This window comes from Phascolarctos cinereus, unplaced genomic scaffold (assembly GCF_003287225.1).
Source record: "Phascolarctos cinereus isolate Bilbo 61053 unplaced genomic scaffold, phaCin_HiC Scaffold_1;HRSCAF=81, whole genome shotgun sequence".
Taxonomy (NCBI): domain Eukaryota; kingdom Metazoa; phylum Chordata; class Mammalia; order Diprotodontia; family Phascolarctidae; genus Phascolarctos; species Phascolarctos cinereus.
In genome coordinates, this window is record NW_027555514.1 from 287,451,606 (window position 1) to 287,474,614 (window position 23,009).

Sequence of the window (23,009 nt, forward strand, 5' to 3'; positions counted from 1 at the left end):
CTCTTGCACCAAACAGAACAAAGCCAGCCTCTCTTCTACAAAGGAGCCTGTTCTCAGGCCTCTCCCAGCCCTGACATCCCCTGTTCTCAGGCCTCTCCCAGCCCTGACATCCCCTGTTCTCAGGCCTCTCCCAGCTCTCAGGTCTATGATCCTGTGAACTAATGTCCCAGCTCTCCTGGTCGTGTTAGGGCAGAGCAAAAGACACTACTTTTTGAAAGTGTAAACCCCACCAGACTTGCTGCTCACATGTTTCCTTTTTATGTAAAGCAGAGGAAGGAAGGGCCTGGGGAGGAGAGAGGGCCCTGGGCCTCAGCTGGGGAAGAGGTCAACTGGAAAGGACAAGCAGAAAATTCCACGATCAAGCTGAGCTGATGGGGGATTGGAAACCTCAGCCCCTGAGCAGGGATGTGAAATGTCTCATAAATTCCACCCACAGAGCCTCTGATTTTGTCTGATTTTCAGGCCAAGGAAACGAGATATTGACTCGACTCTTCTCTATTTCGTATTTCCTGGAATCTTGTTCTTTTGGCCTGTAACTTCTTAAGCCACAGGCTGATGGCTCTGGCCATAGGGAGGCGAAGAGAAGGGCGGCGGGAGGGTGACCGGGCCGGGGATGGAGAAGGAATCGGCTTCATCCTGCCCCCAGCCCCAGCCCCAGGAAGGCTGAGCCTGCTTGTCTTTTCATCACCAGGATTGTGTTCTAAGGCAAGCCGGCTTGGGAGAAGGAGAGTGTTTCTGTGCCAACAAGAAGGGCACTGAATGGAGAGGACAGCTTGAGTCACTGTGTGACCCAGGGAAAATGAGAGGACCCCACGTTTATGGAGCTTGGAAGGTATCATCTAATCTGACGTTCTTATTATACAGATCAGGAAACTGAGGCCTTGCCAAGGGAAGTGACCTATTCAAGGTCTTCCTGACTCCAAGGTCAGGGATCTATCCATTACTCTACCCTGCCTCTGAATTCTTATTAAAAAAGGGAATAGAAAATAATTCTAACTAACAAAATTAAGCAGTTAGCTTCCTCTAGGCTCTGGAGAAGGAATCTCTCAAAGTGTTGGATTCATCCACCCATCCATCCTTGGGGAGATTCCTCGTCCCAGAATCTAGGGACAATCTGGGGCAGGGGCAGGGTGAAGCTGTCTGAAGATGGTTCGCCAGAGAAACTACCTTTCCTGAAATCTTCCAAGGCACACAGTTTGTTAATGGCAAGCAAATTTGAACTCAGATCCTTTGACCCCAACTCTTCTCTCTTTCTACCATTGTCTGGCTTACTTTCAGGAGTGAGGAGGAGAATTCAGCTGCACCAATGACCTGGGAAGATGTAATGAGCAGGTGCTCCTGGGGCTCCGTCTGGGGAGGCTGAGCTGGGCATGTGGGCGTGGGTGAGGGAAGGACAGAGCTCTGTAGTAAAGCTTCTCTCCCAAGCTGGAGAGCCAGGATAAGACATAGAGCTGAAAGGACCCAAGAAGCGGTGGACCAGCTCCTCTTTTTCACAGAAGAGGAAACCGAGGTGGAGAGAGGGAAACTGACCCAAGTCAGACAAGCACACGGGGAGAACTGGGCCGGTCACTCAAGGCCTTTGATTTCCAATCAGTGCCCTCAGGACAGACTCACTCCCAGGAAGAAGAGGCGCCTCCAGAATGAAGGGAAGGCGCTGGATTTTGGAGGCGCAAGTCCCAGCTCGCCTTTCCTTATGCCTCCTGCTAGTAGAGCTGGCTCCCTCCAAAATTATCTCTCTCTATTTCATACAGGACCATATAGTACATACATGCTTCCTTCCCTCATTAGAATGTAAGTTTTTGTGGCAGTAATGTTTTGGTTTTTGTCTTTCTGGACCCAGAACCTCCAATAGTTCCTGGAACATAGTAGGAGCTTCATAAATTCCTGCCGATTGAGTGGAGCTGCCTAACTTCCCTGGGCCTCAGTTTCCTTGGACGAGATGGCCCTGTGAGGTCTTTCAAGCTCTAAATCTGTCATCAATTGATCAGTCAATTAAAAGACAAGTGTTTCGGTGTAGTGAATAGAACACCAGCTCTGGAGTCAGGAGGACCTGAGTTCAAATCCGGCTTTAGACACACGATACTTACTAGCTGTGTGGCCCTGGGCAAGCCACTTAACCCCGAGTGCCTCGCAAAAATAAAACAAAACAAAACAAAAACAACAAAAAAGCGTTTATTAAATGTTTGGATTCTGGGATCTGGAATCTAATCCATAAGCTCCCTTTCCCTGGTGCAGATCACAGCTTATTTACCCCTTCTCACCCTGTGTGTCTCTGGTCCACATCTTCCCACTGTGGTAAGACAGGAAGAGGGCTGGATCTGGAGTCAGACAGAGGACCAGGGTTCAAATCTAGGTGATGCCACTTCATTCCTGGGTGACCTTGGGCAAGTTATTTCCTTTCTTCTAGGTCTGAGTTTCCTTGTCTGTAACACTAAAGGGCCAGACTAGATAGCGTTTTAAGCTTCCTTATATCCCTAGGACCATAGTCCTAGAAAACAATTCCCCTTATGGGCCTCAGTTTCCCCCACTGTAAAATGAGGAGGTTGAACTCAGTGGCCTCCAAGATCCCTAGACCTACATTCCTGTGGTCTCCAAGGCCACCCACGATTGACATATCTCATCATCTCCTCTACTGAACCACGAAGGGTTCATACGGTCATGGCTATGGAGCCTGACAGGTTGTAAGAGTCAGGACTGGAACTGGTGAAGGCAGAGCTGAAATGCAATGATGGATCCTTGGAGAATGGAAGCATGAGACAGCCTGCCCACCCTTGGAGAGCCAGCCCCTCAGGGGCCACCTCGGAGGACTGCAGAACGTGGGAGCTGGAAGCATCTCGGCCAGCCAGAATGGCCCTAGAATCCCTCCCTTCACTCAGTTGGGACCTCTCTCATCCTCCTACCCTTCACTTCTGTTCTGTAGTTCCCTATGCCTATGTCCTACCCCTTCTCCTGGACTGGAAGCCCTAGGAGGGCAAGGACTGTGCCCGAACATCATCTTATCACCCTCCCACCCACCATGGGGCTTTTCACACATGGAAATGGAGTCTATTTGTTCCCACTTTCAAACAGCCTTTTCACACTGTTGGGGGGGGTTGTTTGTTTTTGATTGAGAAGGGAGCGTCACTTCGTCACCCTGGACCTCAGTTTCTTTATCTGGAAAATAGGTATATGCTATCCTCCTATGTCAGGCTTTGAGATTGGCCTCTGGAGGCAGGAAAAATGTTCATCCAAGTCTGCCACACTTGTATTCCCTGTGTTACATTTGTTGTAAGAAATGGGATCACCCAGCTTGTTCTAAAAGGAACTCCAGAAGCCATCAAGCCCAACCCTCTCATTTTACAGAAAGAGAAACTGAGGCACAGGATGGCTCCTAAGGGAAGGGACCTCAGAAACCATCAGATCCATTTTTCACAGGAGGAAAGTGGCCCAAGATTATGATGGGCTTTATCAAGGACACACGGGCAGTGCGCACCAGAGACAGGATTAGAACCTAGGTCCCCGATTCTAGGGCCCAGTGTCTTTCCCTGATTGTTAACCTCAAAGAGCTTGAGGAATGGGAGTCATTAGGGATGGAAGAAGTCACTTTGAGGATGAGGAAACTGTGCCATTCCCCCCCCCCCAGTCCCTCCAGACATTGCTGAAACTAAGCTTTAATCTCCCCATTGAAAACCTGTTTCCTTTCATCATTCGGAAATTGCTTCCTCTGCATTTCTCTGAAAGAGGAGTGAGTGCGTGCGTGTTTAATAAGGCCTGTTTGAATACAAGTTTGTTGGGAAACAGCAGGCTATTCAGATGAAAAGATGAAAAATAAAACCCCTCTAAGCCACATTAGCTGGGTTGGTAGGGAAGGAAGGCTCAAATGCAGTTTGCTGAGCTGGAAGGAAAGAGGCCCAGGGGCACATCTCTTTACAATGCATTCTGGGAAGGACCCTCAATCTACATCACATCACCTGCTCATGGACCTACAGCTACTCCTGGGGGATGACCCCAGCAAGTCCAAACACCTTCAATAGCTTTCCCATCGATCAGCCAATCCACCATTCTACTGACCAATCAGCCAGTATCGATTAAGCTCCTACTATGTGCCAGGAATCATATTAGGTGCTGGGGATATGGAGAGAAAATCAGAGCAGCCCCTGCCCATGAGAAGCTTGCAGTCTAGCTGGGGAGACAATATCACAAAATAATTACTGGGTCAGTGGACAAGGGAGGGCGGTGGCTATGCAGTAAACCTTTGTGGAGGGGTGTTAAGTCAGTCACTGGGCTGATTGCCCAAGGGGGTCAGGACATAAGAAGGTGAGGGAATCTTGTTCTCCAGGCTCAGCATCCCTAGTTCTTTCTAATAATCCTTTGAAGTCATGGCTCCTCATCCTTCCCCCCTACTCTGTATGCCTTGCACCCTACTCAGCCTCCTCAACTCCGCTGTCTTGTAAAATGCAGTGCCCAGGACCAGACGTAGTCCTCTAGACGTGGCCTAACTGGGGCAGCATTCCTTGGGACAATCACCTCCTCTACTTGGACACTACACTTTTTAAATTTATTTTTTTTAATGCAACTCCAGGTCACACAGGCTTTTTTGGCCACCACGTCCCTTTGCTGTCTCAGATTTGAGGCCCTCAAACCCCCAGTTTTTTATGAGATACCAGAGGCATGACAGAGATGATACCACCAAAACACCCCCCCACAGGGCAAGCTCAGGGAATTCCATCCTGAGCTTCCTGGGAAGGACGGGGACCATGTGGAGGACTGGCTAGCACTGTTATTGGGTGTCCATATATGGCTGGGACAGCTGGAGAGCTCCAGACAGTCCAAGAGGATCTGCGAAACGCCCAGTTCCTTGGAAATCCCAGGCCAGCAGTGTTGGGATGATGTGGGGCTGGTTCACACGATGCTAGCAAAAAGGTTCTCCAGTGAAAGAACTCAGGGCGCTTGTGGGGCATAAGGAAGGGAGCACCTGACTGGGAAATAGGATATCTGGCTTCTAGGTCTGGCCATGGGACCTCGAACACGTCATCTTCTCTCTGGCCTTGGTTTCATTCATCTGCAAATCAAAGGTGTTTGGGCTACATTATCAAACCCTGACCTTTTCGGTATCATTGACCAACTCACCCTTCTGGGCAAGCCTATGGACCCCTTCTCAGAATGATGGCTTAAATGCACAAAGCAAAACACACACACAGAACCAAACAGAAGCCAGTTATATGGAAATAGTTATTAAAAAACGTTTCCAAGTTCATGGGCCCCAGGTTAAGATAACCTTTAAGGTTCCTTCCAGATAGAGCATTCTATGTTCTATTCTGAGAATCCATCTGTCTCTGACATCCTATATTCTATTATTTAAGGCTCTTTCCCTGGCCAGTCCTGTTGGAGGCAGGGGTGGGGTGGAACAGGGAGTAGTCCTGCTGAAGGTGACTGGGGGAAAATCAGGAAGGTAGGACTGGCTTTACCAGCACGTCTGTAGATGCTAGATATGGCAAATTGTTTCCAAGTCTTTGTTAACTCAGACCTGCCTTACTCTCTTGGTCTGTCTGAAACTTGGAGCCAGCCCCAAACAAAGTAGCTTCTACCCGCTCTGTGGACCTCAGCTCACAACTCTGGCCCCCATATTTCTGGATGCTGGTGCCATGTTCCAGCATGGTTGTCTCCTGCCTAGAACCATGGAATGAATCTCAGAGGTGGGAGGGACTTTGCACAAATCCCCTAATTTACAGATGAGCAAACTGAGGCTTAGAAGGGAGGAAGCTTTTAGAATCATAGAAGGAGGGACCACCAAGGTGGTCTCATCTAATCCTCTAGTTTTACAGATAAGGAAACTGAAGCCCAGATTTCCTGGGTGATTTGCTCAAGGTCGCACAGCAAGGGAACAGAACTGCTTGGAATTGAGCCTAGGTCTTCTGCCTATGAATTCAATGCTCTTTCCACCATGTGAAACTCGCAGTGCAGGTCTGATGGCTATGGCTTTTCTCTGGTCTGTCTTGATAAGTCTCAGACTTAACCCCAAGACACCCCTATATCTGGCCCTAGGCAGACCTCGGTCCTGGCCCCAGTCCTGACGGGGCTGGGAAGAGTGTCATATGAAGGGGAGGGGTAGCCAAGCAGAGCCTCCTGACCTGCCCCACCGGGGAAATTTACTGAGACTCCAATTGGTTTTGATTCACTCCGAAGTGAATTGATCTTTTTTATTTTTTTAAGCACGAGTAAAGTTATTGAGCAGAAAAGTGAAATAATAATAATAATGAAAGAAGAAAGCCTTCAGTATAGGGTTCATCATATTTCTAAGCTTAGCAGCCTAGAGAGGTGAGTGATCCATTCTTCCCAAAGGACCCTAACAGGAGAACAGAGGGAAACGTAGACCCTGGAAGGGAAATGAGCCGGGGGGGGGGGGGCGGGGCGGGGCGTGTTTCAGGACGAAGTTTGTTGTCTGGCTTCATTACATATTAAAGGATGACGAAGAAAAAAAGCCCGACGAACTCTCTGGATGAAGTGCAGCCAGCATTTCCCCCCCCCAATTATATTTGCTTTCATTTTCCCCGAGAACGTTACTTAACTTGGTTACCGGGGAATCAGATACGGGGATTCAGCCGCCAGGGTTGCTCCCAACTACATTGTAATGTAATTTGGCATTTCCCCTCCGTTTCGGGGAGTGGAAGCGGCGCTCTGCGGCGGCTGCGGCGGCGGGGATTTATGTGCCGCGGGCCTGGGGAGTCGTGGGGACCCCTCCCCCGCCAGGGGGAATCAATCACCCGGGCTGGGGGCCAAGCCACTTCAACCCGATTGCTTTTTAAGTTGTGACTTATAAACAGAGCAATGCTGGCCGACAGACCTCCTGCCTCCCCCAGCCCGTACCGGACCCGACAGCACCCTCCCGACACACACACACACACACACACTCACACACTCGAACACTCATACACACACATATACTCAAACACACATATACACACCCACACACATATACACACACAATACACACTCTCACACACTTACACACACACACACACACCCCTAAGCCCCTCAGACAGATTACAGAGGAGGATTTCTCACAAATGGCAGCCCCGCCGGCTTTCTTTGTTTCTCCGGAGAAGGGGCAGATGTCACTCAGCTCCCTCCAAGAAGCTAGCTGGAAGGAAGCTGGCAAAAGGAAGTGGAAGGAGGGCTGGGTTTGGAGTCCTGGGGCCTTGCTTTGGAGCCTGCCCCTGCCTCTGCCCCTCACTAGCTGTGAGACCTTGTCACAGGAGCTGGAAGGGGCCTCAGTGACTGCAGTCTAGTCCAGGGACGGGGAACCTCTGGCCTCGAGGCCCCATGTGGCGGCCCTCTAGGTCAAGTGAGGAGGGCTGCGCTTGAGGACCGGGGGAGCTGCACGAGGCCTCGAGGCTGAAGTCTCCCCACCCTGGACTAGTTCAACTCATCGTTTTCTCATCTCTTCCAGGAAGCCTTCCCCAACCCCTCTTAATTCGAGTACTTTCCCTCTGTTAATTACTTAACATTTATCCCATATTTGGGTTGCTCTGTATGTATTTGTTTGCATGTTGTATCTCTTATTAGATTGCAAGCCCCTTGAGGGCAGGGACTGTCTTTTACTCTCTTTGTATTCCCAGTGCTTAGCACAGTGCCTGGCACATAGTAGGTGCTTAATAAATACTAATAGATTAATTGATTTTTTCAGATGAAAAAGCTGTGTTCCAGAGGGTAGAATTGCCTTGCCTAGGTCACACAGGGAGGCATAGACAGATCACTCAGGAAGGAAACTGCTTTGTGAGCCATATCCTGCTAGCTAGAGAACTCTCCTCTCAATGGTCACCCACATTTTTATCATTCCTACCTTGAATGGCAGATGGGGGATGTAACCCCAGAGGCTCCCACCCTCTTGCCAGGGTCCCTTTCTCTTCACCACCGTACCTCTAAGAGATGCTTCAAAGTAAACATTTAGCACTTAAAAAGTGCGTACAAGGAACTGTGCCCAATGGTCAGTATCAGGCCCTCAAGAGCTTTACAATCTCAATAGGACATAAACACAAATAAATTGGTTAGTATTAGTGCCAGGATTTGAACACAGATCTTCTGAGACAGTGCCCTCTCCACGATACGATTTAGATAGGAACCTCTCCAAGCAATGGAAGGGGATGTAGAGTAACTGGGAAGACCCCTGGATCTGAAATCTAGAGCCTGGTCCTGATTCCCAGCCTGGAACCTAAGACGAACCACTGGCCCTCTCTGGTCTCTGTTTGCTTAGCTACAAAATAGGGATTATGAGCACTGTATAACCCATTTCACAGATTTGTTGAAAGCAAAGGGGTCAGTAAATCTTAAGATGCTAGAAGGAGACGAGCTACTATTATTTCCATTAGGAATTATAAATGATGGAGGAACGTTGGGAGAGATTCCAAAAATATTCAGTCTGAACTCTGGAATGCTACTGTTTGACATTCTAGACAAGAGGTGTCAAACATATCCCCTTTCCTGAGTGTGGCCCCAACCAGATTAAAATATGATTGGGAAATATTAACAAAAGAAAAAAAATACAATAAAACATAGATAACATTATACCAATAGGTGGTCTGCAGGGGTCCTTATTTATGCAATAGTGGCTCTGATTCTGTTTATTCTAGACTGTCCAAGGTGGGAGGGGCCTTAGAACATGGAATATTAGATCTGAGACGAACCTTAGAACAGGAAATGTCAGAACTGGGAGGGAACCTTAGAACATGGAATGGCAGGGCTGGGAAAGGCCTTAGAAGGAGACATTTAGACAGTCCACCTATTTAAAGAAGAGTTTGGGTGAATGTACCCAAGATCAAGTCCACTAAAGACAAATGACCTCAGGAAAGAAGTCTTTGTGGATGCAATTTCTATCACTAGCTTGTGGAGGCAGTGAGGAGTAGTGGGCAGATCACTGGGCCTGAAGTCAGGAGATCAGGGTGTGAGCCCCAGGTCTGGGATAGCCCTCTGGGAGACCTTGGCCATGTGTTTTCTATGGTGTTACCATCTCTAAAGTGAGAACAATCATCTCTGCACTACCTCCCTCACACAGTGGCCAGAAAATGCAAGAAAAAATGGCAGCTGGGGGCATTATTCTCATTATTAATTATGATTATTGGGAGGTATAGACCAGGTCTTCTTCTGAGAGGTAGCATCATGTGTGGTGTCTACCTTCAGGGTGGCATAGCAAACATAGGACTGCCTTCAGAGTCTGGAAGACCTGGGTTCAAATTCTGCCATTGAATTTTACTAGCTATGTGAAACTGGGCAAATCACTTAATTTTTTTTGTGTCTCAGTTTCCCCATTTGTAAAACGTGGATAACAGCTGTCACACCTACCTCAAATACCAGTGTTAAATGAGATCATAAGTGAAGTATTTTGAAGACATTAAAACCCTATATTGATGTCAGTTTATTATTATTACCTCTCCCATGAAATTGCTCTATAAAATTCAAGACACGCTAGAAATGAAAGAGGGCTGGATTTGGCGTCCAAGGACTCGGTTTCAAATTCTTCTCTTATTTAGCTCCTGGGTGATCTTGGGTAAGTGACTTCTGTCTATGCCCCAGTTCCCCGCTCTGCAAAATGAGGGGGTTGGTCTCCATGACTTCGAAGGTCGCTTTGCTCTATAACTATGATTCTAAACGTGGGTCGTTTTGACTGGAGAATACAGGCGCATGTCCCTGTCCTGACCAAGGTGGAGAGGGACCGGCCCCTACGACGGACCCTCCCTGTCGCACCACAGCAGCCTGTGAAAGGGAGCCCAGCCCCCACTGGACTTCACCCCTCTCCAGCGTCTTTTGAGCACTTACCAGGCCGAGGAGCTCGGAAAGGACATGAGCGGTGGTGGGCTTAGCGTGTCTCCTCTGCCAGTGTGTGTTGCCTGGAGGGGGGCGCCGCAGAAGCAGAGGCCGCAGGGGCTGGGGGCGCCGCCGCCGGGGATGGAGGCTGAGCGGGGCTCGGACCCTGAGCCGGCTTACTCCAGCGGCCGGGGCCCTGCTTCATCCACGCCCCCTGGATCCCCCATCGCGCCAGGTAAACTCGGCAGATATTGTAGTTCATGGCCGAGTAATACAAAAGGTCCAACACCAGCAAGACCAGCACGAAGAAGCCGTAGATCCAGACGCCCAGCAAGGCAGTGTAGTTGCTGCCGAGAGAAAGAGAAAAATGGGCATTACCCCCAAAAGATACTGGAGCGAGAAGGGACACTGCCCTTTGCTTTACTTCACTCATCAGCGGGTCTGATTGAGCTCTTTCATATTTACAGAAGGGAAAACTGAGGCTCAAGGGAGGGGGGCGAATCCAATGAGATCAGGTATGTAAAGCACTCTGTAAACCATCACCTGCTGTACAGGGACCAGAGAGAGGGCTGACAGTGGGGGTAGTGGTGGGGACAACGTCCATGAGGATCAGTGTGGTGAAGTGAGTAAAGAGTTGGCCTGGGAGTCAATACCTGGGCTCAAGGCCTGCCTCTGACTCGACCTGGCTGTGTGACCCTGGGCAAGTCACTTTGCTGGCATCACACAATGCCCTCTTCATGCGCCACGCTCAGCTGTGTCTGCCCCTTTGCTGATGGTGAGCCTTACATAGAATGACCCCTCCCTTGCTGTCCTTCAAGACCTCTCTCAAGAAGTGACCATTAACGCAGTGGATAGAGCATTGGCTTTGGAGTCAGGAGGACCTGAATTCAAATCCAACCTCAGCCACTAACACTCACTAGCTGTGTGACTCTGGGCAAGTCACTTAACCCCAATGTCTCACACAAAAAAAGTGATCATTAGAGCTGTCCAAAAATGTACAAATACCTTGGAGCGAGTGAGCTCCCTGTTACTGGAGGTCTTCAAGTAGCAGATGGTGTAGTAAGAGAGTAAGGTCAGGAGTCAGGAGACCCAGGTTCAAGTGTGACCTCACTACCTCTGTGCGCGCTGGCAGATCACTTCCCCCTCTTTAAGCCTCGTCTAGTCTCCCCAGCTGTAAAATAGGGGGGTTGGACTCTGATTTCTAAGGCGCTCCTCCTTTACCGGGATCTATGACTACACTGAAGAGGCCATTCCAGGCTCATGAAGGGGTTGGATGAGATGACCTCTGACAATGACTTCTGGCCCTTGCCTTCATGAAGTCTCCCTTGTTAGCCGAGCCCAGTGGACAGAGAGCGTAACGAGCAGGGGGTTAACTGAATGGATGAAAATCACAGTGCCAACAGCCTAGGGTGGGCTCCTTTCCGCATTGCTCAGACTGAACCAGGGTTATTTTAGAATGTGGCGACTTTCAGGCATGGATTTATTAACCGCTCTGAATGTGGGCTTCCCATCTGCTCCTTGTAAATAGCATCTGTTTCTGACACACAGAGAAACGAGGCACCTCTTTGTGTTAATTAAGAAAGAGTCGGGGAGCTGAGTCAGCAGGAAGGCAAGTTGGCCTGCATGGTGGAATCCACCATGGGACAGGAGCTTGGTCCAAAGATGTCAATGTGCAGGGAGGTCTCCAGAGAAGTACCTCAGGGATCTGTCCCTGTTCCTGTGATAGTCATTGTCTTTGTCAAAGACTCAGATGAAGGCATGCTTGGTGCCATCATTGCACCTATGGACCTGGAAAGCTGGGAGGGAGGGCTATCTCTAGGGATGACAGAGTCCAGATCCAAAAGGAAATTTCAATATGCTAGAATGTTGGACTGCATCAAATAAAATGGAATTTAAAAGGAATAAATGTAAAGTTTACACTTGGGGTCAAAAAATTGATTCCCTACATATACATTAATAGAAGCATGGCTCAATAATAGGCCAAATGAGATGAGGTAAACAAGTCTTATTAATCCCTGACATGCAGATAAATGCTACTTATTATTTATGTTTCTATTAATATTATTCTTTTTTTGATGGCGTTTGGATAATTATAGTCTCTGACCAAGTTGCTATGATTCATTTATATTTAATGTTCTGTGGATTATTTTGCAGGTGGAGAAAATGGCTCTTTTTCCATAACTGAAAATAAATGCATTAGGATTTAAGGCTTGGTAGGCCACAAAAGTATCCTTGTGAGGCAACTCAATCAGAAGAGACAATGGGGACGATATTGCTAATCTGCCTGGTTTCAACTCCAGGGAATAAGATGCCCCCTCCCAGGTTAAATGCTTGCTGCTAATGCAAGTCCTGATTGACACTACCTCCCTCAGCTTCCCCACCCCTCTGATTGGCAGGCAGGAGTTATGCCAAACTCCTCCCAAGGCCTTCTTTATAGAGGGCAGAAACCAGTCATTTGGCCCACTCCACTCTTTATCTGCTGCTCTTCTGGTTTCAACTGGAAAGAACAAGTTGCCAGGGGAATGGGTAGCTTCCAGCCTCCCCCTTTCCTGCCTCCTCTTTTTGTGTTGGCTTCCCCCTCCCCGTTAGGTTATAAGCTCTTTGAGGGGTAGAGACTGTCTTTTTATTAATTGTATGCTCAGGACTTAGCAAGGTGCCTTGGCACATAATAGGTTCTTAATAAATGGTTATTGGATTAGATTGGACCTCCTCCTATTCCCCTGTGGTTTTGATCCTTCCCTGTATTTTGAATGCTATTCCTACTCTCCACTCCACACCCCACCAAGTATCATGGACGTTAGGAGTCTGGTACAATGATCACCATTAAAATGTCGTTAGTTTTTTGGGGCTTGATGCTATACCCGAGTGATGGTGGGCCACAGTTTAACCTGGGATGGTGGCCTGGTCCCAGGAAAGCTTATTTGTCACATCCTCAAGGAGATTTCAGGTCTGTTTCTACAGAGATGTGTCGTTTGTGGTTGACACCTTTTTATTCTTCTTGTCTTTACGCTCAACAGAGCTCAGATAGAAATGGTTCTAGGTTACATCGTTAGCCTGCCCTTATTCTATCCTACGGGTGGATAAAGGGACTTCTAAAGAAGGAGATTCCCAGCACTCCTCAGCTGCCATAGTCGCAGGAAGCAAAGACTAGATAACTAGGTGGTCCCAAGGTGACCAGATGGGCTGATCTGATTGATGATGCGGGAACACCTTTCTACAATGGAATTCAAGGAAGCAAATTAGCCATGCCCTTTGGGGCCTTTAAATAGTCCCAGAGAGAGGCAAGCAGTCAAGGATCAGAGCAGAGATTTCTGTCTTCACTTTGTCCCCCATCCAGGTCTGGCAGCCACCTGGCCAGGAGCCACCTTCCCCAGCACTTTGAAGAGTCCGAGGCCCAAATTGAGGGACACTCGGAGACTCACTTATCACATTTGAAGCAGATGTGACTACAGAAACGTTGCTCAAGGTGGCCAACAGCTTCAAGAGCCAGCCCACCTGTCAGCAGAGGCTGGCTGTAAAGAGCAGACCCTGGGAACCCAAAGAAGCAAGCCGCGCCGCAGAGCTGCTGCAGCTGGGGGAGGAGCAGGAGGACTCCTGGGAAGGAGAAGGGACTTCTCATCCCCGCAGTAATAGGATCTGTAATTTGCCACAGCCAGGCGTCTTCCCTACACCTGCGCCGCACTTGGATTGTGCTGAAGCTTTTGCTCCTTGTCCCCGCAGGTCTTAGTGGGAGAATCTGCCTCAGGTTTGCGGTGGCGGTGGTAGGGGGAGGTTACTTGGAAACACCTGCTCTTCTTATGCCATCTTAGTAAGTGTTTTTTCAAAGCGCTACTTGTTTCTGCTTGGCTGGATGGAAATGGCAAGGCTACTCCTGCTGGGGGCTCCTGAGCTAGGGTGTTCTGACCGCAGGCTCAGAGGATTTTCCCAAAACCCACGACAGTGGTCGCTCTAGGCTGTTCCAAGGCAAGGGAGAGGGCTAGGCTGGGGGAGAAGCTCCGAGGGGGCATGACAGACTTTTGTGTCACATTGGATGAAAGGGTTGGAATTGGGGCTCATCTGTAGGCGAGATGAAAGCATCTTTGGGACAAGCACAGTGGCAGACAGCAAGACTTCATCTCATTCCCATAGGGTTCTGGTTTCCTCCACAGTTACAAGGAACCAGAAGGTGAGAGAAAGACACACGCTAGCTGGAGTCAGTGTTGCACAAGAAACGTCTGGGCTCAGGAGGGAGAGAGTGAGACCGGAGGACGTGCGACTTCTTAGCCAAGGCCTGTTTGGGAAGCAGAGCAGGATGGGTCTGAACCACCTTTGGCCAACCCTCCAGTGACTGTTCTGGGATGTTATGCCCACCTAGAGGAGAAGGTGGCAACTCTGCGGGTATGGTTGTGCATATATGGTGTGTATTTGTGTATATGTGTATGTTCATGTATGTTTGTATGCCTGTGTAATTGTGTGTATGTGATTGTGCGCAGTGTAATTGTACATGTGTGAGTGTGTGTGAGAAGTGTGTGTGTATATCTTAGAGAAGGGAGAGGGTTTGGAGGGCCATGATGCACTTGAGGGATGAGGGATGAGGGAAGGTCACTTGTGTCCCACATATGGACACCAGATCCCCTTACATTGTCTGCCTTTTTGGTGAGGTGATGCCCAAGCGCTGAGTGTATGCCTGCTGGGTGTGGGGAGAAGGGAGAAAGTCCAGATGAGGCCCAGGCCCTGATGCCCTCCAGGGGCTCCTCGTGTGGCCGTCCTTCTGGTTCAAGAAAGTTAGTGGCTTCCCCCTGCTCATTTAAAGCTCCTCCAGTCTGGCCTCGCTATGTCTTTCTGAAACCATTCCATGTTTTCTCCCCTCGACAAATTCTCTAGGTTCTGCCCAAATGGCTCTGTTCCTTGTACTCTAAATTCTATCTCCAGTCTCTACACTTTTGCATAGGCTTCCCCCAGGCCGTCTCCTCATCCCTCTCCTTCTACCTCTCAGGGGAGACCGAAAAAAGAGAAGAGAGAGTAGAGGAAAAGAGAGGAGGACCCAAGGACAAATCCAAGGCAATGCCTACATTGGGTGGGAAGAGAGGAGGGCTGCTCGGGCAGTCAGGGGGAGAACCCAGAAACTGTGGTGTTTCTAAAATGGAGGGAAGAAACAGCATGGAGGTGGGGTGCCAGCAGCACAACGGAAGATACAGAGGACAAGGATCCTTGAAAGGCTGTGAGGGCTGGTGATTAGGATGTGGCTGGTGACCTTTGAGAGAGCGGTTTCTATGGAGTGGGGCTGGGGCTGGCGCTGGAGGTGGAAGCCAGATGGCCAAGGATGGAGCGGAGAATGGGGAGTAGGGCTGAGGAAATAGAAGCCTTGGGTGGAGCCACCTTTGTCAAGAAATCGAGCACTGAAAAAAAGGAGAGACACGGGACCACAGTCTTAGGAGCTAGAACAGTCAAGGGAAGGCTTTAAAAAAAAGGATTGCAGAGACTTGAACACATTTATAGGCAGATGGGGAAGCATCAGTACTGAGCAGTGTCTCTGAAGGAGCAGAAGGGAATGGGGAAGGAGAGACAGAAGGATGAGATAGGGACATAGACAGTGAAAGAGAGAGAGAAATGGAGAGAGAGGGAGGGAAAGAAAGGAAGAGAGAGACAGAGAGGCAGAGAGAGGAGACAGAGAAGAAAAAAGAGAAAGGAAGAGAGATATGGAGAGAGAGAGATGGAGAGTCAGAGAAAGGGGAGAGAGAAGGAAAAAAGAAAGGAAGAGAGAGGTGGAGAGAGAAGAGGAAGGAGCCCGAGGGAGGAGTTAGAATCACCGTAAATCACCATTTGGCTTCTGGAAGGGGCCTTAGAGACCATCTAGTCCAACCTGGTCATTTTAGAGCTGAGGAAGCTGAGGCCCAGAGAGCCCAGAGACCTAGGGCTAGAAGGGACCTCTGAGGTCTGGCCCAACCCCTTCAGGTTGTGACTGAAAAAACGGAAGCTCAGAGGGCAAATGACCTCCCCAAAGTCACACAGCTAATAAGTGTCAGAGGCAGGATTTGAACCCAGGTCCTGCGACTGTTTCTGTTCTTTCCCCACCCTAGTGCCTGCCTCGACAGTCCCTTCAGGTCCTTTTGTCACCTTTTCTGATCTATCCCTCACTCCCCTTTCTTATGCTACTTGCGGCCATGGCGCTCCTGTGCTCAAAGGTCTTCTGTGGCTCGGTGTTACTGTCTCCTCAGAACTTTACTCACCGGTCACATTTCTCTTCCTGGAACCCCAGGCTGGACCTCTCTTTGGAGCTGTACCTCCAGAGGACTGGGGGGCATCTTCCCCTCTGTGTCCATGCAGCATCTCAGACCCTGAATCTGAGATTCTAGGGTTTGATGCTCTTCAGATTGGAAGCCTGAGGCTTGCCCAAAGGGCAAGCACCCCAAAAGGGCTGGGGGCTGTCCAGCATCTGTGCACAGAGCAGGAAGGCCCCTTCTGGATCTGGGCAGCCGCCCAGAAAGCTTGCCTCTCATGAGCTTTGGGACCATCAAGGAATGGAAGGTGGTAACCATATGTCCACTTAGAGCCTAGGAAACCAGTGTGCCCAGAGTCACCCATTTCCTTCTTCTCTTCACTCCCATTCTGCCCTCTGGGGCTAAGCAGAAAAATGTCAGTGCCTCTTCCACATGAGAATAACTTAAGGACCGTTGTCAGGACCTGCCTCTCTTCCTTCAGAGAGGTTATCAAGAAGCCTTGGGTTTGATTCCTGCCCTCCCATACTCACTAGCTGTGTAACCCTGAGCAAGATGCTTGACCTCACTGGCTGCCTCAGTTTCCTCATCTGTAAATGAAAGGTCCTTTTGAGCTCTAGGACCTCACGAATTCCTGCTTCTGCTGCTGACTAGCTGGGTGACCTGCCATGGATTCAGACCCAGGAGGGGAATTTGAGGTCAAGTTTAACAGAGGAAGAAACTAAGGCAGGAAGCTCATGAAACAATGGAAAGAAGGCTGGTTCCAGAGTCCAGTTCAAATCCTGCTGGTGACATTTTCTGCCTGTCTGTGCAAGGCCACCTCCTCTCCTTTTGATGTGGTTTCCTTCTCTGTAGAATAAGCAGGAAGACGAGATCACCATTAATGATCTTTCTACCTTTCCATCCCTTGGCCTCTCTGGGCCTCAGTTTCCTTATCTGTAAGATGGGAGAGCTTAGATTAAATGGCCTCTAAGGTCACCTCCAAGTTTAAATTGATCATTATTTATAATTATTAATTATGCTCTCTTGAGCCACTTAACCTTGCTAAATCTCAGTGTTCTTATCTTCCAAATGAAGTGGGGTAGTCTTTCTAGCCTCAAAGTTTCCTTTCAGTTCTAGGCCTAGGATTCCATGAGCTGACTCTTCCCAGCCTTGGTTTCTAGTCTGAGGTTTTGAACATCATTTATTTGTTGGAAAAGATGTGGGAAAATTGGAACACTAATGCATTGTTGGTGGCGTTGTGAACTGACCCAATCATTCTGGAGAACAATGTGGAACTGTGCCCAAAGGGCACACCCTTTGACCCAGCAATAGCATTTCTAGGGCTGTATCCCAAAGAGATCATACAAATGGGAAAGGACCCACATGTACAAAAATATTCATAGCAGCAAAGAATTGGGAAGTGAGAAGATGCCCATCAATTGGGGAATGTCTGAACAAGTTGTGGTATATGAATGGAATGGAATACTATTGTGCTATAAGAAATGATGAGCAGGCAGACTTCAAAAACACCTGAAAACACTTGCATGGACCGATGCCGAGTGAAGTGAGCAGAACCAGGAGAACGTTGTACACAGTGACAGCCACATTGTGTGATGACTAATGTTGACAGACTTAACCCTTCTCAGCAATACAAGGATCTAAGACATCTCCAAAGGCCTCATAATGGAAAATGCTATCCACAAAGAAGAAAGAATTATGGAGTCTAAATGCAGATCGAAGTATATACTATTTGCTATTTTTTTCTTCTGTTGTGTTTTGTTTCCTCTTTCTGGTGGTTCCTCCTATTGGTTCTTATTCTTCCTTACAATATAACAAATGTGAAAATATATTTAATAGCAATGTATGTGTATAGCCTATATCAGATCGTGCACTGTCTTGGGAAGGAAGGGAGGGAGGGAGACGGAGAAAAATTTGAAGCTCAGAAGCTTATGAAAGTGATTGTTGATAATTCAAAATAAATCAATTTTAAAAAACCTCATTTATCCCTACTCTGGATACTCTCCAACTTGTCAGTGAAGTAAGCCACAGATTCTAGGTACCAATGATTTTTCCGATATGCCACTCTTCTGCTAAAAAATACTTAATGGCTCCCTATTGCCCTGAGCAAATTCCAGATTCCTGTTCTTGCCATTCTAGTCCTGACTTGACCTGGCCAAAGGAGCTGATGGTTAGAAAGTACTTTGTAAGAACTGGAAACTGAATGGGGTGCTGCCCACCAACTGGGAAAAGGCTGAATGCACCATGGTACACGAATGTGATGGATACTACTGGACTGTAGTAAGTGATGATGGGGATGGTTTCAGAGAAGCCTGGGAAGACTTGTTTGAACTGATGTAGAGGGAAGCAAGCAAGACAGTAACAACAATACTGTATGGACCAAGAGATACGACAGAATTTGGAAACCTGATCGGTGGAATCACCAACTACGATTCCGAGGACTCAGGATGAACCACGCTGCCCCATCCTGCCAGAAAGGCTGAACCCGTGGAGTGCAGAGGCACGGTGTTTTTGGATATAGTCAATGTGGGAATTCGTTTTGCTCAACTGTACATAGTTATAATGGGGTTTGGTTTTTTTTACTCTCTTAATGGGGAAGGGGGAGGGGGGAGGGAGAGAAGGCAGGTCTGACAATAAAATAAAATAAAATTTAACCTGAAAAAAATACTCTGCAAATCTTCAAACACTGAAAATGTGAGCTATTTTTCTACTTTCTTCTGTGGAATCTTGCTTTAGAAACAAGCACCAAAACCCAATATGGGAGAAAATGTAGGTGCAGGGTGGCCATGTCTGGGCTGACTGATGGGGTGCTGCAGGACTCACTGGGGCCTCTGCCGCCATTCCGGGCTATGTGCATGGGCTCCTCCCTCTCTAGGCCTCCATCCACCTGGGCCCTCTCCGACAGGCATCTCGAAAAGGGGTTTAAGTGTCCTCTCTGTCAGAGGCCTGGTCCTGCATGGAATCCTTTCTTCCCAGACCCAGGCCTGCTTCCAATTTTCCCTTCCTGGAGAGCTTGTTTTTACAGTTTCCTGAATATAAATGTTTTCTGGTTGAATCGTGTGTGTAGCCTCCCTGGCTGGCTGGGCTGTCAGGGTTTGCCTTAATCCTCACGTCAGCATCCAGGAGTAATCGGAGCCTGGGGAGAGCAGAGAGGAGGGAGGGCCGAGAGGTGCCCAACCCCAGGAGCATTCTGACCTGTACTGAGTGGGCTCCTGTCTGCTGAAAAGCAATGCCATGAAAGCAGGGCTTGGACTCAGAAAGATCTAGGTTCAAATTCTACCTTTGTGTGAGTATGCGCAAGTCAACTTCTCAAAGCCTCAGGCAACCACCTGAGAGGATAAATGATTCTGAGGCACAGCCTATCTTGGGGGAGTTCCCACATGGATAAGGAATGTCTAGGTGGCTGCTAAGAAACAGGGCATTGGGTTTGGAGTCAGGTGTCAGTTTTAAACCTGCCTCAGTGATTTACTAGCTGTGTGACCCTGGGCAAGTCACTTAACCCCATTTGCCTCAGTTTCCTCATCTGTAAAATGGCAAACCACTCAGGTATCTCTGCTGAGAAAACCCCAAATGGGGTTACAAAGAGTCAGACACAACTGAAAAATGATTGAACAACAATACCATGGGGAATGTCACCATGTACTAGATACACTGTGGTGGAGTGGACAGAAGAATGGTCTTAGAGTTGGGAAGACATGAATTCAAATCCTGCCTTTGCCTCAGATCCATTAGAATGTAGGCTCCTTGAGGGCAGGTTCCATCTTTCTGCTTGTATTTGTATTCCTGGCACATAGCAAGCGTTAATAAATGACATTTATTAATTAAATTTTAATATCAATAAATAATATTAAAAATAAAATACTAATCAATCTTTTGACACTAATTTACTATTTTTAACATTTAATAAATTTCCCTTGATCCTTACTCGCTGTGTGAACAGCTCTTTCAACTCTCTAAGAGGAGCCAATGTGGCGTAGGCATAGGAGGAAGGATGCTGGATCTGGGGTCAGAGAGCCCAGCCCTGTCATTCTCTACTTCTTTGACCTTGACCATTCAACCTCTCTGGGCCTCAGTTTCCTCATCTGTAAAATGAGGGGAGTGGACTCAACGACCTCTAAGATGCCTTCTGACTTTAAATGACTAACTAGAAATTACTGAGAAGTTGCCAATAGGTATCAGTAGAGAGAGTTTTCACATTGGGTGTTTCTCACATTGGTCAAATCAGAGGTCCTTCCCTTTCCCTACATGTGAACAACCAGTGCAGGGCAGAGAGTCACAATTTCATCTATAACTCCCTACCCCCACCTTGCCCCCCCTTTTCTGTTCTTTCTTTCTAAATTGAAGTGTTTATATTTATTGACATTTATTAAGTTTGTAAAAAAAAAGGAAATTTTAAAAAATGTGCAAAACCCTTGGTTCTCCCTACGTGCATTGAACTTACATTCTAGTATGGCCTCCAGGTGGACACCTCCACAAAGTATGGGTCTCCTCTATGGTACTCCTGAAAAGTGGCCAAGTACTAGCTCTGTCTTCTGGAGCCATTCAGAATCCACCCAGTCTGTCTGCCCCGGGACAATGTCTTAGCTAGGCGATGACTGTGAGCCCAGAGGGTCCCACCTGAGTTTTCCCACTTGCAGACTAGAGAAATGTCCCCAGGTTCTTCAATCAGTCCTCACACATATCGTCTTCCCATCCTAGTCACCTTCCTTGGGACAACTTCCAGCTTGGAAGTGTCGCTTCTGAAATGTGGCACAAGCCTTGGGATCCTACATGGTAGAAATCATTTAGAACAGCTAAATTTTTGCTTTAAAAATGTGATCTGGAAAATTAATCCTCTCCAGATGCTTCTCTCTCTCTCTCTCTCTCTCTCTCTCTCTCTCTCTCTCTCTTCTCTCTCTCTCTCTCTCTCTCTCTCTCCCTCTCCCTCTCCTTCTCCCTCTCCCTCCCTCCCTGTCTCCCTCTCCCTCTCCCTCTCCCTCTCCCTCTCCCTCTCCCTCTCCCTCTCCCTCTCCCTCTCCCTCTCCCTCTCCCTCTCCCTCCCTCCCTCCCTCTCTCTCCCTCCCTCCCTCTCTCTCCCTCCCTCCCTCTCTCTCTCTCTCTCTCTCTCTCTCTCTCTCTCTCTCTCTCTCTCTAAATGGCAGAAAGTCCTTTTCAACTGAATGCCATCATGGGCACTAGAAGCCACAGATGTGGCTATTTGGGGATTATTTATTGGCCAAAATTCTTTCAGTGTGTCCTAAGCAATAAACAAATATGTCTCTAAAAGCAGTTTGTGAACTATTAACCTTCCAACAGAACCAGTGCTGATAAGCTGACCCAAAACAGCCCAACTGCAGCTGGGGTCATCTAAAGACAGCCTTTTCATCCAGAAGTAACAGGATAAATAATATTAAAATAAGAGAGCAAAGGGCTTTCTGTAGACATCAGCTCAGAAGGAAAGCCAGCAAATCTCTTCTGGTGCTGACTCTCAGTATGTATTATGGGGCCAGAGGGAGAAAGTGTGAGAGTCCCTCTGACCTCTTTTCCTCTTAGACAACTCTGGTGGAATCTGGAGTTCAGTTCTAAGCATCACCTTTTAGGAAGACCATTGATGAGCTGGGGAGCAAGAGGAGGGGGACCAGGATAGTATGAGGAAAGGAGACCACATCATAGGAGGATTGCCTAAGGGAAATGGAGACAGAGGACACTTCGGAGGAGGGAGAATAGCAGCTATTTTCAAGTATTTGAAGGGTTGCCACACAGATGAGAGATTAACATTGTCCTGCTTGGCCCCAGAGGGCAGAACCTGGAGAAATCACAAGGTGGCAGATTTAGACTTAAGATGACAAATTAAATTGTCTACCTTGACAGGTAGTGAGTTTCTTGTCACTTAGAAATATTCAAGGTGAGGATGGAGGAGCAAAGGCATTAAGGGGATCAAGCTGGGCCAGAGTTTATGTTTTTTGACAACAGAAAGCAGATCATTGATCTGCAGAGATAAGCTTTCTCCTTGCAATTAAACTCATGTCAGAAAAAGATATCCCATGTGTGCATTTTTCTATAAGGGCTATTTCAATCCAACAGGATGTCGTCTGATCACTCTTCCAAGGTCACTTCCACAGCTTCTCCAGTTCACCTTTGGATCTGACAGTGGAGAGATACAACAATTTTGTCATGAATTTTTCTCGGTGGGGGTGCTCCCTCCACTGATACAGATAGCAGCCTCTCTATGACTTAGGGCACTTTGAGAGTTGCTTTGGTGGAAAAATTCAGTCATCTGTAGCCAATCTGACGATGAGTTACTTGGAGCTTAGCTCAGCTGATTCTTGCACCACAAAACACACACTTCATCATTGGGCCCACACTTGACGCTGTGTTAGCCCAGAAGAATCAGTCAAAGATTGGACTCCAAGCTCCAAGACTTTGAGAGCCCAGGGTCACCCTGACACTGCGGTGAGGCATTGGAGGTGGCTACTGATAAAAGTGTTACTAGATAATAGATCATCTAGACAATGGTTTCTATGTGGTAGAGCCCATTACAGGTCAATGAGTATTTGTAATCCACAGAGAACTGAGTACCATATTTTAGGAGGGACTTTGACAAACTGGGGCATCTCCAGAGAAGAGAGGCTATCACGGACGCAGAGGGAGGCAAACATTTCAGAGCTGGGAGGGACCTGGGCAATCATATCATCAAACCTATACCCAAGGAAAAATCCCGCTGTTACAACATGCCTGAGAGGTGGTCATCTAGCCTTCACTTGAAGAATTCCAGTGAGAGAGGACCAGTGAGGATGGTAAGGGGACTGGGATGTGGCATCTAGGAAGTGATGGCTGTGATGTGAATTCTGTCTCCTGATCCCAAGCTCAGGGATTTTTCCTGAGCACCAGGCTCCCTCTGTGAATGAGGGGGATGACAGAAATTTCCCAGAAGAGGCAGAATCAGAAGTGGTTCTGATCGTCTCCCTCTTCGCAGCAACAACTCGTTTCTTGAAAGCTGCAGATTTTATAGAGCTCTTTCCTCAAAACACCCCTGTAAGTCAGGTGAACAAG

The 23,009-nt window shown here is 48.1% G+C and overlaps 1 protein-coding gene across 2 annotated transcripts in view; it reads right to left on the reverse strand.

Annotated features, from left to right (window-relative positions):
• SHISAL1 (shisa like 1) overlaps positions 1–23,009 on the reverse strand; it is a 119,540-nt gene that overhangs the window by 25,667 nt on the left and 70,864 nt on the right. For both annotated transcript variants that reach the window (XM_020982834.2, XM_020982833.2), the window contains exon 4: positions 9,793–10,127. In XM_020982834.2, coding sequence (XP_020838493.1) covers positions 9,833–10,127 — 295 coding nt within the window. In that variant the 3' untranslated portion in view covers positions 9,793–9,832. The remainder of the gene's footprint in view (positions 1–9,792; positions 10,128–23,009) is intronic.